Source organism: Vigna unguiculata, chromosome 11 (genome assembly GCF_037176805.1).
Source record: "Vigna unguiculata cultivar grain cowpea cultivar isolate G323 ecotype 2 chromosome 11, ASM3717680v1, whole genome shotgun sequence".
NCBI classification, from domain to species: Eukaryota; Viridiplantae; Streptophyta; class Magnoliopsida; order Fabales; family Fabaceae; genus Vigna; species Vigna unguiculata.
The window spans coordinates 6,147,470-6,166,337 of NC_140802.1; the positions used below are offsets into that span (position 1 = coordinate 6,147,470).

The window sequence follows — 18,868 nt, forward strand, 5'->3', positions numbered from 1 at the left end:
GTTACACTCTAAACTAAAAGGAGTTGTGCCGTGACTAATAGCTATAGCTTTTGGCCTAGTGGTAAACACTCGATCCTAACATAATTCCCCTTCCGCCACCCTTCACTTCTCTTCACATTCTAATTCTCACACCTTCACAAACTTTTCCTTTCTTTAAGTTACTACCTTTGTATCTCATCTCTTTTAAAATTTGATTGCACCTCATAAAAACTGAAGAGTTCGTCATCATTTTTATCCAATCAGATTTTCAAGTGGAGTAAGTTTTTGTACTCTCTATATATTATTTCTTCTATTATTTTTCTTATGGTTTTGTCATCAATCTTAGTCAATTGAGAAAAGCAATCCTCTCAGATTATATTATCACATACTACAAATTTGTTTTGTTTGGATACTTTGCTCTAGATCTTTAGGTTTTAAGTAGTTTTATTGCTTGCATTTGGAGATTTCTCTTTGAAGGTAGGCATTGCAAGTAAGGAAGTTATTTATATTTTGATAGAAGTATAAGATATCACTTGGATGTGAAGATGACTTGGCCACTAGATTTTTAATTTTATCCATGCATTGTGGTTCGATTAAGAACTATTTAAATATTTGTACTTAAGTATAATTGAGCTTTCTTTAATGAATTATTGTTTCAAAATGTTTTGACTTGAATATTCTTTTTGAGAAGTTTATATAATGACTAAGTTATGCATGTTGAGGTATAAATTTAATTTTTGTAACTTTCCTTATGTCATTTTATGAGTTTAATGTGAATATAAATATTTATACTATGAGTTTGAATGTTTAAGGTTGAATTGAAAGGAGAGAAGGATGAGGTTTGAACAAATCAAGGTTTGGATTGATCATTTGAATTGTTCAAAAGATGTATTATTAAAGTGTTTGAAAATAGCTTTCAAACTACTTGATTTTGTTGTTAAGGTTGATTTTCCGTATACTTTCGCTCAAGCAGAGGATTTTCTCTCAAGTGACATCAAAACAAAGATTCAAACCTTACTCTCAATCATATTTTCTCTGAAGTGAAAATAAAGTTGAAAAAATCTTGCTCTCGCCATATCAGCAAATGTTTTTTTCTCAAACAAAAGTAGCATTGCAACACAACCATTAGATTTGTCCAAAATTTCTCAAACAAGAGAATTACTACTAAAAAAACATATGTTTCCTGTCAATCTTGATTTGAAAACTTTTTCGTAGGAAGTACTTAAATTTTGTTGCGAAAAATAATTTGTAGGAAATTGCTACATTTTTTTTGCAAAATATTTAGTATAAAATAATTTTCGCAAAAAATTTTGTAAGGAATACTTGTGAATTTTATAATTTTGTAGAAAATATTTATCCACAAAATAATTACCTGACAATAAAAACTCTTACAAAAAATGGCAAAAACAAGTCTTTCCTTACAATTTTTTTAACAAATTTGCAAGAAAAATCTAATGAAATATGAAAATATCTAGTAGTGAATTTTCGCTCAAGTGAACCTATTTTTTCTTAAGCTAAAAAATTGACTTTTTCTTTCTTTATTTTTCTTTACTTCTTTCTTTAATGGATTATATTTGAATGTTTATTATAAATGTAAAATGAATATTAGTTTGAATAATTAATTGATTTGTGATTTTTTAAGTGACTTATGATGTATGGAAATGATTATAGAGAAGGATGAAACTTATATAAGTTTGTGGTTAGATCTTTTAGATGATATGCGAATTATTGTTTTATTTGTATCTAATGTATCAACAACTATGTTATTAACAATGATCATATTACTTCACTAACGGTATATGTTGTTGGAAATTCAAGTGTGAGTCTAAGTCCCACATTGGGTAAAAATGAGAAAGTGGAGCACCATATAAGGAGGAATAGCCATAAACCCATTGTTTTAAGGTTTTGGATTGAGAGTGGTGTCAATGCCTTATGTGGTTGGACTCAGGTCTCATTGGTATTATATATCTCCAGTAAACCTCTCCCTCTTAGACCTAACAAGTGGTATTAGAGTCGATGGTTAGTCTTGGTGACCGATTCAGACGAGGGCAATATGGTCCTTGTATTGAAAGTCTTCTTGACAAGGGTTCCTGGTAAGTGTGTCCTTGTATTGGGAATGCTTCCGTTGGAGGGAAAGTGTACCAATATGGTTGAAGGGACTCACCCTTGAGGGGAAGATTGTTAATAATCCAAGTGTGAGTCTAAGTCCCACATTGGCTAAAAATGAGAAATAGAGCACTATATAAGGATAAAACCCGTAAACTCATTGCCTTAAGGTTTTGGGTTGAGAGTGGTGTCAATGCCTTGTGTGGTTGGGCTCAGGTCTCATCGGTATTATATCTCTCCAGTGAACCTATCCTTATATATACCTAACAAGTGGTATCAGAGTCGATGTTTAAAACTGACTCAGACGAGTGCAAGTCCCTGTATTAAAAGTCTACCTAGCAAGGGTTCTAGGTAAGCGTGTCCCATTAAGAAGAACAATAGTACAAGAACGGGTACTCGTGGTTGATACAGATGTATTGTAGAATTGGAAAAGATGTTTTGGTGGTTGATACAGATGAAGCATAATTTATTATTTAGTAGGATTTACATAAGATCTTAAATTTTGTGGTTAGATTAGTTTGAATTTGTATTTCCATATATTTGGGTTTTATTGGTTATTTGTTCAAGTACTTGAATATACGTGATTAATTTGTATACATGATTATACAAAAAAAGTAAATGATGTTTCAATTATTTTTTTATGAAAGGGTAGTTAATGTATAAATTTTAGTATTTTTGTTATTGAGCGAACGAAGTGTTGTAATTCATTCGAATTGAGACAGATATTTTGAATTGTAACATTGAAGATATATTTATAATTAAATGAAAATTTGTCTTAGCTCACTATCAAGTTGTGATTTTTATCTATGTCACTCTAGCAATAAGAATACCATTTGAAAGATTTAAGTAGTAAAACCACTCAGTTAAGCCATATGTTATAGTTTAAGTGACGAAATGTCAATTTATTCTATGTCCTTTCATATCTTGGTGTTGAAGCACTCATTTGGAAGCTAAAATGAGGAAAAGACAAATTCTTGCTTTATAGAAAGAAGGTCACTAAAGGAAGGATGTCTTACTTAAACGATATTTCTTTGTCATAAAAAAATTTATTGTGTTGTTTAAATATATGTTTTGAGATGTTAGTGGATGAGTGATATGTTATATTTATATATATGATTGAATTACATTATTATTGAATTGGTGTTTTGTTGAAAATTTATGAATGGATTGTTTGAGTTATACAATGATTTGATTGCAACGAGAAAAGGTAGATATTGAGATGTATTATCATTAAAATTGAGGTTTGTGGTATTGAGTAAAGGAACTCATTAAAGACATGAAAGATCAAAATGGTATTGCGATTCAGATATGGTTTGTGGTATTGAGTAAAGGAACTCATTATGGACAGTAGACATCCTAGTTTCACTCTCTTAGTTATGAACTCATGTGGATTTTATTGTATATTTTTTTATCAGTACATGTACCCAATCTTATTTTTTTGACATGAAGACCTAATGTTATGTCATAACAAATAGTTTTATTATGTATTCCACTATAATTAAATATTTTTTTGTTGAACAACATTGTTTAAAATGATAAGTAGGCAAAAGAGCGATAAAGTCCATTTCCTAGCATCTAAATACCTCTACTTCTTAAATATTTTGAAGTGGCATCTGATTGTGCTAACATTTGTCACGCCTTTTGTCATGGTCATGGACATCTTTGAAAAAAGTAGGTTAAAAGAACTTAACAAGGAAAACTTTAGCAATGATTCTTTCTCAACTAAAACATACTTGATAATGGGAGTTATGATAATCTCATAGAATCTCCATAGCTTCGCTCTCTATTTCTCCTTTAGTGTTCATGGTCATAGTTTTTTTGGTAGGACAATTTGAAGCCATGTGTCCATACCATTAGCATTTAAAATATTTTTTAGAACTTGACCTTGATCCTCGAGAATAATTAGGAGTATTTTGAGAAGTCCTAGGCGAATTAGTCCTAGTAGGTGTTAGAAGGAAACTTATCATATTTTATTTCCTTTGCTTTCCAACTACTATTGTAGTAGTCATTATATAGCTACTCCTCTTGGCTTCGTTTCTCTTTCCCAATTGTGTTTCACCTTTTAGAGCCAAGGGTAAAAAATTTTCAAGAGAAAAGTATTCATACAATTCTATTACATATTGAATTTCCCTCCTAAGCTCGCTTACAAATCTAGCTACCTTTTCCTCTTCACTTTCAAATTGTAAGTTCACTTTGAGGAGTAAAGATTCCGTCAACTTAGCATAGTCATTCACACACATAGACTCTTGTTGAAGCCTTTAGAGCTTCAAAATCCCTTCTATAGTAGGAGGGTACAAATCTATAGTGCATTAAACCTTTAATGTCCATCCAAGAAGTTTCGAGTGACTTTTGGTAATTGTTCAAACACAATTGATGCCACCAAGTCACGTCATATCCCTCTAATTCTACGATAACTAAATCTGCTTGTTCTTGCTCTCCTACTTGATGTACATTAAAAATTTATCAACTTTTTACTCCCATTTCAAAGTAGATGTTGGGGTCATTGTCTCCTTTGAACTTGGAGATCTTGATCAACAATGGTAGTCTCCTTGATGTTGAATTGTGCCTTCTATCACCTCTATAATGATGCCTTCTTCACCCTCCACAATGGATTCCTTAGATGAGGGGCTCCTTCTTTTCCTAACCTTAATGCTAGCTTGTTCTTTAGCTAGTTCCTTAGCTTCTTTTTGTTCATTTTCTTGCTTAACTTCTAGGATTTGATTTATGCCTTTTCTTCTATACACTTCCAATTGTTGAATCAACCTCACCATAGTTGATTCATTGTTGTGTTGTGCAATCAAGGATTCTCCTTGGCTAGGTGCATAGTTGATTGGTGATTCTTCTCTCTCTTCTTCCATAATCTCATTCAGTTTATGTTTTCCTGCAAGAAAGTCTCAAGGTTGAGACAAAAACAAACACAAAACAACTTAGGATGTTAAAATAGAGACAAATTTTGTACCAAAACAACACCCTCAAAGTGTTTGGGTTTCCTTATCACATGCAATAGGCTAGGCTATCACTCAAACTCTCATAAGATAATGTGAACTCCTTTAGGTCCTAAAAATTCAAGAGACTAGAAAACACAAGTGAATGTGGTTACAATCAAACACAGTAAGAATTTCAAGGAAAAGAAAACTTCAAATGACAAAACTAAGAAGCATAATGACAAGCAAGAAAAATACCAAAAACAAGAAAGTTAAACTCTAAAGAAATAAATTCATGTGACAAAACTTATCAAAGAGACTAACATAAGCAATACATGGAAATAACACTGTATGGGAATATATTGAGCATGCAATCTTAAAGACTAATTAATGACGTATATACCAAAGAAGACTAGGTAGAATTAATGAAAGAACTAATTTGCCATAAACATCAAACACTCAAGTCACGCAAGCCAAAATCATACCACTTCATACTTAGCAATTTTTTTGAACTTTCCAAGTAATATAAATATTGGCTTTTTGCAATATGGGCTTGAATTTTTTTTTTCTATTTTGAGATTCTAGCTTAGCACAAGTTAAAGAAAGGTGTGTAGATGTATTTTAACACTTAGCTTCTAGTTTTTGATCAACCAATAAATTCCAAGGAATATACACATAAACTAGTTATTTTGATCATACAATTTCACATTTACATGTGAGGGTAATTTCTCAATCACATCTACCTTTTTCCTATCAACCTCGATTTCTTTGGCTAAAATTTTATCACCCAACCATATATGTTCTTGAAGTATAAAATGAAATTTTCTCATGTGAAGATCATGCTGCTCTTTATGTATATTTGTAACAAAAACTCAATATTATTTAAACAAATAGAAAAAGATGGTCCAAACATAGAAAAGTCATCCAAAATAGCTTACTACATTTTTCAATGAAGTAAAGAATAATTGTAAGCTTGATATGTTCAGGGTGGATTATATAACCCAAACAAGATTATTTTATATGAAAATTACCAAAAGGGAAAGTAAATGTTGTCTTCTCTTGATATAGTTTGTTGACTAATATTGTGTTGTAACCTGAATATCCACCCAAGAAGTAAGAAAACTTTTATATGACCAATCTTTACAGTATTTGATACATGAAAGTTAAAGGAAAGTTGTCTTTCCTTATGACTTAATTCAACCACAAATATTTAATGTATATTCTCCATCTAGTAACTGCTTAATAGGGTATGAGTTGTTTTTTTTTTTCTGTTTTTTATTCATGTTATCTTGTATTCTTTAATAACACTTATATCGGGCCCACCAAGGCACCATTGAAGATCTAATAGGTCATTCCAACCTTCAAAATCTTTTATACTTGTTTTCACACTTCCTCTTCCATAATTGTATTCAGTGGTCTTTGAGGTTGTTGTGAAAACAAGGAAAACATAAGTGATAAAGACCCATTTTAGAGTTTCAAAAATATGGTGTTTTAGTGTTTAAGAAAACTCAAGGAAAATTCTCACTAGACATTAAGATAACAATCTTATCTAAATGTGAATGTGAATTTCCATGAGTTCAAGAATAGAAGAAAAGCTTAATTAATGAAAACAAAAACAAGAACAATATGAAAATCATGAAGTTCGAATTGAATATAGCATAATGGAACTAGAGAGAAGAAAAAGATGAACAAAGATGGACGATAGAAGAGGGGAGGAGGAACTCAAGGTGTAGGCATGCCATTTAGGGGGGCATTAGAGCTCACCAACCCAAGATTAGTGGTGAAGGTCGATACTTGAGTACAAGTCTCAAGATAAGGCAAGAGGAATAAGACACTCTTAAAGAAAAGCCTTTCACAAATGGTTAAATATAAATGTTTATGCAAAAGAATATTCAACCTTTTAAAAAGTCTTGAAGAGACTTTTATATATGTGAAGGTGAAGGGTCTCTTTGTAATAATACAAAGCAAAAAGGTGTACATATAAAAAGACAAACTAAGCTTCTAGAAACTAAGTCTAAAGGAGGTGTCTTGGAAAGGAGAGAACCCTAGCTTGGCCTCCAAGGCTCTCCAAGTGTTTGCCTATTGACCTTCTAGAATGAAGGTCAACTTTAAGCTCTCCCTCTCTCTCCAAATATGTGCCCCTTTTGTGTGGTCCCAAGATTAAGGCTCTCTTCCACTCGAAGTAGTGCAATCCTCATTGTTGTTGGCATAAGCTTATCTTATAAAACAAACAAACAAAAGAGTCAACATGTTAACTTAAGTCTAGTCAACTATGGTCAACTTAAGTCTAGTCAACTATGGTCAATAAGTTAACCAAAGGCAAGTTAACAAAAGTCAAGTTAAGGAAAGTCAACATATTGAAATGGAAAATAAAGATAAAAAAGAAGGGTTAAAGACCTCTCTTCTAGTTATGCTTCTAGCCACTCTCCTTATAAGGTCCTTCATTGCCTCATGGCGAGTCATGGACTCATCAATAAGAAGAAAATGTTGAATTGTGTTTTAAAATTCTTATAGGCACTTTTCGCAAATATCTTCTCATAGGAAATATTCAAATGATAATTTTATATATCAAGCAATCAATTGATGGTAGTTGAATATGATGAAATGTTTTGGATGAAGCTTTAAAAATTAATTGATTTACTTATTGAAAAACACTGTAGTTATATATAATCTTGCAGTGGCTCTGCTTATATGGTAGTTCAGATAAAAATAACATCCAATATAAAGAGATAAAGAAAGAGAGAATACACTACATTTTTATACTTGTTTGCTTGACCTCGGAGGCTACGTTCAATTCTCAATAAGCTATTTGACTTTGATTAAGCAAACTCATGTTGTGAAGTAAAAACCGAGTATTCTTTGGGCTCATAAGCACTCATATATAACCTCTTGATTATTGTTTGGGTTCATATCCATTCTGGACTAACCCCTTGAGTAGTCTTTCAACAAACTACTATTGTCTCAACCAAGTATTCTTTGAACAGGCCACTATTGTCTCAACTATGTATTCTTTCAACAAGCCACTATAGTCTCAACCATATATTCTTTTAACAAGCCATTTCTAATTCAAATAAATATTTGTTCAACAAGTCACTAATCCTAGCTTAATCAAGTATTATTTCAACAAGTCACTCTTGACTTAACCAAATATTCTTTTGTCAAGTCACTCATGGTTAACAAAGTATTTTTTTCCAAAAAAGTCACTTATGACTTAACCAAACATTCGTTCCAAATCACTTTATTCTTAAAAACAAATATTCTTTCCATAAGTCATTTTTCACTCAAACAAATATTCTTCCAAACTTGACATTGTTTAGTTGAGGGTTTTTCGAAGAAAAATAACTTTAGTTCTTTGTGCAATAGACTATCTTATGTGACTTGTCCTTTAACTAATGAATCTCTTTTACAAATAAAAGTAGTAAACATTCTCTACAACTTGGAGTAGGCCTTTATGTGTTTTCATCTTGTATGAATTTAACTTAACTATGTGCATTTTTCATCTTAACACCTATGTGTTTTCAAAGATTAACTAATTGCAATCTTCACGAAAAATTAAGGGACAAGTTACATATTTGACAAAGCATTTAATTTTGTAAAATTGTTATTTTACTATCTCTATTGAGATTTATACTATTATAAATTATTTATAAATACTTAACATCAGAGAAAATAAGATATATATATCATTTTGATATTAAATCTTCGATCTTTGTTCGTGAAACTTTTTTTTATAAATCATTTATGTAATATTTAAAATATTAAAAATGATCAAGTAGACGAGAATGAAAAAGTCACACCATTGAATCAAGATAATGAAAAATCAATGTTTACTTCAAAACAAAGGATGCAAAAGTAAAACCCACTGAATTGTGATTGCTAATTATTATTGGGAAAATGTTACAGTTACTACCCAATTTGACTACCGAATTGACTACCTTACGTGGAATTAAATTTTTCATTTTTTTTAATTGAAACAAGTGGAGTGGCACGTGAGTGAAGAAATCTGAACTTAAGTTCCCCTTTCACGTGTTGCCGTCAACTAACGGGCATTTTGTGAAATTGAAAAAAGAGGGAAAAAGTTTCACTTCGCAGACATTTGCAGAAACTTCACGGGTTCCATACCAACACTTTTGTTCTCCACCGCTCCATCGCACCTCTGAACTGCCACTCCCCTTCGAAGTCCACAGCGCAGGCACGAAGTCCATCGTCCATTTCAAAAATCCACCACCACGACGAAGTCCGCCGTCCTTGCGAAGACAACCGTGCCTGCGAAGTCCCCCGTCCCTGCGAGGTCCCCAGTCCGTGCGCAGTCCACCGTTTTGGTGGTCTCCTTCGAAAATCCACCGCCCCTAAACACGGAAAGGTAACTTCTTTGTGTTGTTGTGTGTATGGTAAGTGTTTAGGGTTTTCCAGTGAAAGGGGTTTTTTAACATCACAGTGTTCTCCATTTGTAGGGTATTCTTCCATTTGGTTCAAGGTATGATTTTTTTGTTTTCCCCAAATCATTGACGTCGTGGTTGTATCGTTTTGGTGTGGCCTCGAAAAATGTATGTCTAATAATGGTGGATTTGAGAAAAAATGTCTCTCTAATATCACTGTTTACTTACTTTTTTAAGATTTTCATGATAATCATTGTGTTGAATGTAGGTTTTGATTGGTAGTGTGTTATTTAATTGTAATATTGACGGGATGATTTCTTATGAATTTGTGGTGACTGCATTTGTGTTTTCAGGTCAAAATTATGAGTCAAGTTAAAGAAGGAAGCGATTTTAGTGTTGACTGGAAGGTATGATATTTTTTTAATTCATTTTGTTTTGAATGTGTGTTTGATTAAAATTGCTATAACTAGTTTTTTTTTTTTGTTGATCCAGATTTGTTTTAGGCATTCATGCCGAACCAAATTTATTGGTAGTTTAATAAGAAGTTAACAAACGATCAAAAGTCATTTATTGAGGCAACACCATTTGCATGGTTGGTTGAGTTGAAAGAGTTTGTGAAGATATCTAGGAATCTGTTGAGTTTGTTAATTAGTCGGTGGGTTGAAAGGCTGGGGGGGTTTGACATGGGTACAAAAGTTGTTGCTTTTAGCTTATTAGACGTATGTGTTGGTCTTGGTTTGAGGGTAGTTGGGCAGAACATTGATTTAACCCGAGAAGGCTTAGATAGTCATTGCAAGAAGTTATTTGGACCTAAAAAAGTTGTTGATGTTGAAATGGTATATGACTACCTATTAAAACATAGTAAACATCTAGAAGTTAATGATTTTTGTAAGCTTTATCTTTTGTTAGGAATTTCTGAGTTTTTGTTAGCCAATCGTAGTGGCAGAGTATTTTCTATTTTGTTCAACATTGTTGATGACGTTTGTAGTATTGGGAAATATAATTGGGGTGGTGTGGTGTATGAGTATTTGGTTGGAAGCATTTGTGAAGCTAAAATGTTGATGAGAGACAAACCAGGTTCAAAAAACTTCTTTGTTATGGGATGTGTTTACTTGTTACAGGTACCGTATCTTTAATTTGGTTGATTTTCCATTTCATGAGATAAAAGTAAGTGGTGAAGAGTTGTGACTAATTTTCCTTTAAAATGTTCTAGTTATGGTCGTTCGACCATTTTCTGATGTCCAACTCAAAGGAACGGCGTCCAACTACCAAGTTCCCTAGAATCTTGCATTGGATGGAAGTGAAAGTAGGGGACTATGTAATTAAAAGGAGTGTGCATAGAAACATGGTAGGTTGTTTGACATGATTGATCTTAAGCTTTTCTTAATTATGTGATTAGTACTTGTTGAGAGTTTTTTTTAATTTCTTGCAGGTTGTTTCAGATGTTGTTGCCTCTGCAGAAGAGCTCAACAATACCTTTGTGAAAGAAGGTTTTGAGGAATTTGGACGTGGAAGTAAGGGTGGCAGAAAAGATGAGTTAATGGAAGTTGTTGAACGTCAAGAACAAATGTTGGGTGAAATTCAAAAATAAGTTTTTGAGTTGAAAGCAAATATGAGTGACAGGAAGAAGCAAGGCCATGATGACGTTGAAGATAATTATTATCAATGGGATGAATCTAGTGTTGCTGACATAGGTGAAGAAAAATTCAGTGAGATTGCTGAACATAAATCTGGGGATATTGATGAAGGTAATTTTGTTGAGACATCGACGGATCAACTTGGCAAAGAAGAAGATGGTGTACATCATGATGGCAAGGAAATACAACAAAGCAATATGTATGTAAGACGCAGGGATGGTCCAAGGAAGCGTTTCAAGAGTATTGCAATAAGAACTCCGTTTGCAACGTATAGCAGGAGGAAACGTAGTCAATAGTTGATTTAGATGAATGTTGTTTTGTGTTATTAAGAGTTCAGCTTGGATTATGTTAATTTGACATTTACATATGGTAATTGTGAAACAATTGTATTTCATACAACTTTGTTGAAATTCTTAGTGAAGTCTTGCTACTGATATTCAATTGTTTTGTTTAGGATACATATTTTGGTTTGTAAAATAATATTGAAGTGAATATAACATATTGTATTTTATAATTTTTTGCAATGGAACCCAAACAACAAACCTCACTTCATAATTTTGTGCAAAATGTTATGGCCAGGTCACCAGATAAAACATCAGGGGTCAACAGATTATTCAGTCAATGTTAGGATGTGTGTGCTGAAGCACTTGTGGGCTAATTCTTTCTGACCTTTTTGTTCTAGGAGTGTATATACCTACTCTAATTGTGATTGAGGTATTCCCTTACATCCTTAAGGTATCAGTTGTGGACATCCTTACAACATAGCAGGGGTGAATAAGTTGTGCAAAAAGTTCAGGGAAGGTCACCAGTTATCAATTGTGTGGTCACCATATATTTCTTACAGACCTAATTTATGTGTGGTGAATTATGTGGACCAATTATGTGGCACCAATATTTATTAGGTTCAACATCCCTTACACACATGCTTTGAGGGACATACTTGTCACCGTAAGTGGGGAACAATTTTGTTGCCCATACAACAGACCCCAATTCATTTTTTTTGTACAAAATGTTGTGGGAAGGTCACCAGATGAAACATCAGGGGTCAACAGATTATTCAGTCAATGTTAGGATGTGTGTGCTGAAGCACTTGTGGGCTAATTATTTTTGACCTTTTTGTACTAGGAGTGTATATACCTACTCTAAAATTGATTGAGGTATTCCCTTACATCCTTAAGGTTTTAGTTGTGGACATCCTTACAACATAGCAGGGGTGAATAAGTTGTGCAAAAAGTTCAGGGAAGGTTACCAGTTATCAATTGTGTGGTCACCATGTATTTCTTACAGACCTAATTTATGTGTGGTGAATTATGTGGACCAATTATGTGGCACCAATATTTATTAGGTTCAACATCCCTAACACACATGCTTTGAGGGACATTCTTGTCACCGTAAGTGGGGAAAAATTTTGCTGCCCCTACAACAGACCCCAATTAATTTGTTTGTACAAAATGTTGTGGGCAGGTCACCAGATAAAATATCAGGGGTCAACAGATTATTCAGTCGGAGTGTGTAGAAATATCATATGCAGTTCGATTTTATCAGAGAATGTTGCTTAGGTGAATAAAGAGGTCTGCATAATAACAACAATAATAGACAGTTACTACATTTCTTTAACCAAATATTGTTTGATAGTTCAAAGTACAAACAACAACATTCAATGCTTAATCAAAATCGCTTAAAACAAACTAACCTTCATGGTGATAAGCATGTCACCAAGCCCGTTTGGCTTACATTCTTTGACTACACAAGTCATAAAGGGCATTCTTTCCAATGATTTCCTTTGTGACAATGGAGTTATATTTTTAATGTCTCCATCCTGAACCAGAGCTACGGGATAAATTTAGTAGTACGACAAGGACACTAACCATGGTGTTTGATGAACTGCTCTGCCCACTTCCAAGCATTTGAGTAAAAATCACGTGCATGACTCGCAGCAGCCATTTTGTTCATAAACTCTTGTGTATTGTGTGCTTCATCTAATTGCCTGTTAAGGATAACAGCCTGGGCGTTTCCAGCTGGTCCAGGGATGAAAGTTGTGGCTGAGTTCGACCTTTCTAGAAATTCTTTGAGAACCTCGTCATCTACTGCCAATGCCTCCAACGGATCCATTATTGAAACAAGATGGACTTCCCTTTAGAAGTGGGTTGAGAAAACTGTGAAGTAAACCTTCCCAATACGAGATGTACTTATGACGTTGAGAGATACTTAGCCAGGTCATCTTACTGTTATATATGGAAAAATATAATGCAGAATTACAACTTTGCCCTTCACTTGCTTTTTGAACACGCTAGACTTAATGCATACCATTCAAGTTGTTCTGTTTCATTGCATTAGACGCGTCCCTCCACCCACCACCCTAAAATCATTTACGCAACATTAAATGGGTTTTATTGCATTGCATTGAACCACCGTCTTAGAAATTAGGGTTTCATTGAAGCAAAATAATAACATGGAAATGAGCAATAAATGTTGAAGGACTACTTCCCAACTGCTCAAACAAGTTTACTGCAAACCATCAAACAATGTAAGTGTTTCGTTTCGATTTATTTATTTCAGATGCCATTTCGTACGAAACCTTATTTAATGAACACTGAACCACTGATGTGAGGGTTTTTGTATAAATTTTCTTCAATGGATGTCTCATGGAAGAACTTTTCCACACTTATGAAAAAACTATTAATGCTCATCGTTATAAAGATCAAATTTTTATGTTGAAAAGGAAGGAATCCTTTGAATATATTAACTTTTAAGCAACTTGTATGGTCATGAGTTATATGATAACTTACATACATGGGCTTTCATCATGATATTCGATTTTTTGAATAACAGATGGAGGACGATGAACAAAACAACGTTATGGGTTTGGAGGACATAACTTTATTACACATAGAGGGGCGTACAGGAAGTGTGACTCAAGAGCACTGCAATGATGACTACCATCATTCAAAGCATTTTGATGAAGTTTTGTGTCCATATGTTGGGATGATTTTCGAAAGTGCTGATGAAGTGAAGAATTATTACAGAGAGTACGCAATTAAATCGGGTTTTGGAATTAGAATAAGAACATCTAAAAAGGACGTTGACAACCAAATATGTTACTTAAAGTTAGTTTGTTCCCGTGAGGGGAAGTGTGTGTCTTCCATTGCACCTGAAATGAAGACTCTTCCAACACAAAGAAAGCAATGTCTAGCACGCATGACAACAGTTCGAAAGCAAGATATGTGGATGATTAGCAGTGTGGTAGATGAACATAACCATGACGTTAGTCCAACAAAATCCAGGCTTATTCGTGGGAATAGAAAGCTGAATATGCAAGTCAAAAGGACCCTTGACCTAAATGACCAAGCTGGTGTTCGCATTAATAAGAGCTTTCGGTCCTTGGTGTGTGATGTAGGGGGATTTGAAAATTTACAATTTGTGGAACAAGACGCTAGGAACTACATTGGTAAGCAAAGACGTGCATTAGGGAAGGAAGGTGACGAACAAGCTTTGTTAAACCACTTTTCAACTATGAGGGAATTAAACAAAGATTTCTTTTTTGAAATTGATATGGATCCAGATAATCGCATTAGCAACGTATTTTGGGCTGATGCTAGGAGTAGGGTTGCCTTTATGGAGTTTGGGGATGTTGTACCATTTGATACAACGTACTTAACCAATAAGTATGACATGCCATTTGCACCATTTGTTGGGGTTAATCACCATGGTCATTCAATCTTACTAGGTTGTGGACTTCTATCTGCAAAAGACAGTAGTACATTTGTGTGGCTATTTCGATGTTGGTTGCGATACATAGGAAATAAATCCCCTGAAGGCATTGTCACTGATCAGTGCAAGGCTATGCAAAATGCAATCCAAATGATCTTCCCCAACACACGACATCGTTGGTGCCTTTGGCACATAATGAAGAAACTTCCCAAAAAATTGATTGGTTATACAAACTACAAGGAAATCAAGCATACCATGAAGCAATTGGTGTATGAATCATCTACTGCAGAGGATTTTGAGAGTGGATGGAATAATTTCATTGAACTGTATGACCTACAACTAAATGAATGGTTGCACACCCTATTTGAAGAAAGACATCGATGGGTGCCATGTTATTTGAAATGTGATTTTTGGGCTGGCATGTCGACAACACAAAGAAGTGAGGGGATGAACGCATTCTTTGATGGGTTTATTAACTCTACAACCACACTCCAACAATTTGTGGTTCAATATGACAACGCCCTTCGTTCCAAGGCAGAGAAGGAGTACGAGGCGGACTTCAGTTCTCTTAATACTACCATTCCCTATGGATCTCAATCATTTATCAAGAGGCAATTTCAGGAGGAATACACTCATGCAAAATTTGGGGAAGTGCAAAACGAATTTCGGTGCAAAATGAACTGTAACGTGAAAAATGTTGCATTTGATGGGATTAGGACAAAATATTTTGTCAAAGAAGCTTTGATATGGAAAGATGAAAGTGCAGACAAGATGCATGAAGTTATATTTGATCCTTCAACAAAAGACATTGAATGCCCTTGTCGACTGTTTGAGTTTAGAGGTATTCTTTGTCGACACAGCCTAATGGTCCTTGCACAAGAAGATGTTAGATGTGTTTCACAAAAGTATATTCTTGGTCGGTGGAGCAAACGGATACGTAGAAGGCATACTTTGATACGAGCATCATACAACACTAAGAAAGACGAACCAAATGTTAAGAGGTATGACTTTTTGTGTAAGAAATTTTATGACATTGCTGAGGTTGCATGTGAAAGTCAAAGTGGAACAGACTTCCTTGTTGACCAACTGGAGTCGTTGTCAAAAAATGCATCCATAAGAGATGCGGGAGCAACTTCATTAGGGGCTCAAAAAGACATGTCTTCTACACCTAATACTGCGGTTGAACACAACAATATACTAAGCCCAGCCCATGTGAAAAGAAAAGGTCGACCACGAGGATTAAGGATGCAATCAACCGTTGAAAAGATTGGCAAAAAAAAAATACGTAAGGCTGCAAGGAAAAAAGCATGTAGGGATGGAATCTCAGTCCATCATGGTGACCTTGGGACTTCTACTAAACAATCTACTGGTGCAGAAATGCATGGAAGAGATATAAACAACATGGTAAGTTTTATTGTAATAAGTAGGTTTACTGAGTTATACAAAGTCATTAATTATTTTAAATTATGCAATTGCCAGGTTTGTGATTTGCAGTGCACAGGCTTTGTATCCTTGTTGACATCAGTAGAAAGCACACAACTTTGTCATGAAAGTCAACACATTTTTAGGTGAGATTCAGATCTGAGATCTTTAATTAAAAATACACTTCATCACTACTACCTATTATGACAATAGGTTTTATGTTACGTGCAGGAACTAGTTTGCAAAGAAAATCTACTTTTGGATTGGTTGACCTAATCAACATGGCATAACCAAAAACCTTTTGATTTTGGATTATGTGTTTGTGAATGACATGTTTAGTTATGGACATAATTATTTTGCTTTCAATTTCAATGTGGGTGACCTTCACTGCAGTGTATCCTTGTACAAAAATATTGTCATGGATCACCACTTATTTTGTCAAGACTCATCACATTTCGCCAATGCTGACAAATGTTATTAAAAACGTTTACCCTACAATTATTTTGATGGATGTATTTTATTGCATTTAAAATGCATGTGGAAGGAATGGTAGTTTTCGAGTGGATATATGGTGATTTTTATTCATCTCGCTTGCACAACAGACAAATTTTTATTCTAATGATTTCAGTTCAGGTTTTAAATACCCAATTTTAAAAGCATATTGAATTAACAGCACTTCCTATGAAGGAGTTGATTTATGACATTGCATATCTGATTCAAAATGATATAACTTCAATTTACTTAAAATAAGCACGTCGAATTCAGTGTATAGCTGGTTTCATTTATTTGGTTAACTAAATTATTTATCTCTTTGGTGAGAACTTTCTTTTAAACAAAACAACATAATTAATTTTTACTCCATCACTTAAGTAAGTTAAAGGTCATGTCAGTTTAATCATTGCACATGAAATAAATCATTCAATTCAGAACAAGAGTGCAAACTACCTTGTTAAATGAACATCTTGTCATTTTAATCATTGTAAATGAAACGAACATTGTTTTCAATTCTGGACACACTATATTATTTATCAAACAACCCAATATTGACATAGAAAGTTGCACTTCCATTTCACATGGCCACAAAATTACATTAATAATTGTTGTCAAATACATTTATAAATTTTGATGTCAATATTTAAAAGCATAATCAATCTACAAAATATTCAAAGGACCACTGCACAAAATATTCATAGTACTAATTCCTAAGGTATGGTTGAAATCTTTGAAGAACAGTCTCTCTATGCAAATTTTCTGGGTCAAGCAACCATTCACAAATGTAATGTTGTCTCAAATGTTGCAGCTCCTCCTGTAATTCACAAAATAATCAGAAAATTCCTATTTAAATACCTTAATTTAAGGAAATGAAAGTTGAAGGCAACCACTAGGTTTTCGTACTTACACAAGAGTATGAAGGCATGTTCTTTCCATAAATCTTTTAAGTCCATCCCACATCTGAAGATACTTTAAGACCAAAATGCCACAGTCATGCCTGGAATCACCAAAAATTAAATGTAATCAAATATACACAAATTTTTACAATGTCGTTGCCAATATATAACATCGACGTCCATACAAATTTGGTTGATGAGGAAGGTCGTCAATGACTAGTTCAAATGTTGGTTTCATTTGGTTCTTATCATTCATCAGAAGCCAAAAAAGGTTCTCCACAGATTCAAAACTTCCCTAATCAAAGGGCAATTTATTTCCAACACCTTGTCCAGAGACAAACACCATCTAAATGGTGTTCCTTCAATCCGCTTACGGTGGGTTGCTTTGAGTACATTGTTTACTTCAACAATGTATTTCGTATCACAACGATGCACGATCCTCACCTATAATACATGACAGTACAATTTAGTTAAACAATTAGTAAACATAATTTCTTTTAAATGGTCCTAAGGGGTGAAAATTGACCTGGGCATCCTTCTCCATCTTCGTCTTCTTACCCTTATTCCATGAATGCGGAGAAGATTTCACTTCCCTTTTCCCTGCCATATAACTAATTCAACTATTAATCAATTCTAATAACTAAGACCAAAATAGATAAGTAAGCACGAAAAAATGTTACATAATACTTTTAATTATCAATAATATCCATACTACTAAATTCATTCAAGTAAATTCATGGGATCAAAAACTTATAATCTAAAGTGAAAACCCACAAACACTAACAATTCAGATTTTGTATCAAAGTTAAAATTATATTATCTTCTTTATAAAAGGTACTGCATTATCAATGACTAAATTAGATTAAGTACAAGGTACTTCATTATGAATGAATAAATAATAGTTTTGAACTAGTTCTATTTGGGAGAATTAAAATCAGTATTTTCTTTTTCATTCAAAACTACATATACCAACTGATAGCATAAATATGGATTTCAATTCTTTGATGATTCATGAATTGGTATGATTTCCTATCACTAACAATGGTGTAAGGCTTACAACAACAGAAAATGAGTAAATTACTTGGTAGTCACAGCTCCTACTATTTATTCTATTACAGATTCGTGAAGTGCATGAATTATGAAGGTATTAGGATAAGGATGCTAAGTCCAACAGTAAAATACTTCTAAACACAAATGCAGTCACCACAAATTCATAAGAAATCATCCCGTCAATATTACAATTAAATAACACACTACCAATCAAAACCTACATTCAACACAATGATTATCATGAAAATCTTAAAAAAGTAAGTAAACAGTGA

At 33.6% G+C, this 18,868-nt stretch overlaps 1 protein-coding gene across 1 annotated transcript; it reads left to right on the top strand.

Moving 5' to 3' along the window:
* The first annotated feature begins 13,857 nt into the window (after nucleotides 1-13,857).
* Nucleotides 13,858-16,434, top strand: LOC114170118 (protein FAR1-RELATED SEQUENCE 5-like). Its single transcript, XM_028055605.2, has 2 exons — nucleotides 13,858-16,140; nucleotides 16,390-16,434. The coding sequence occupies exons 1-2, from the start codon at nucleotides 13,858-13,860 to the stop codon at nucleotides 16,432-16,434; spliced, it is 2,328 nt and encodes a 775-aa protein (XP_027911406.2).
* Nucleotides 16,435-18,868: the final 2,434 nt, after the last annotated feature.

Bases quoted from the DNA above. Each gene is read 5' to 3' on its own strand.
- LOC114170118 (XM_028055605.2), top strand. From the start codon at position 13,858: ATGGAGGACGATGAACAAAACAACGTTATGGGTTTGGAGGACATAACT. The intron at 16,141-16,389 runs GTAAGTTTTATT...TGTTACGTGCAG, and splicing joins GAAGAGATATAAACAACATG to GAACTAGTTTGCAAAGAAAA.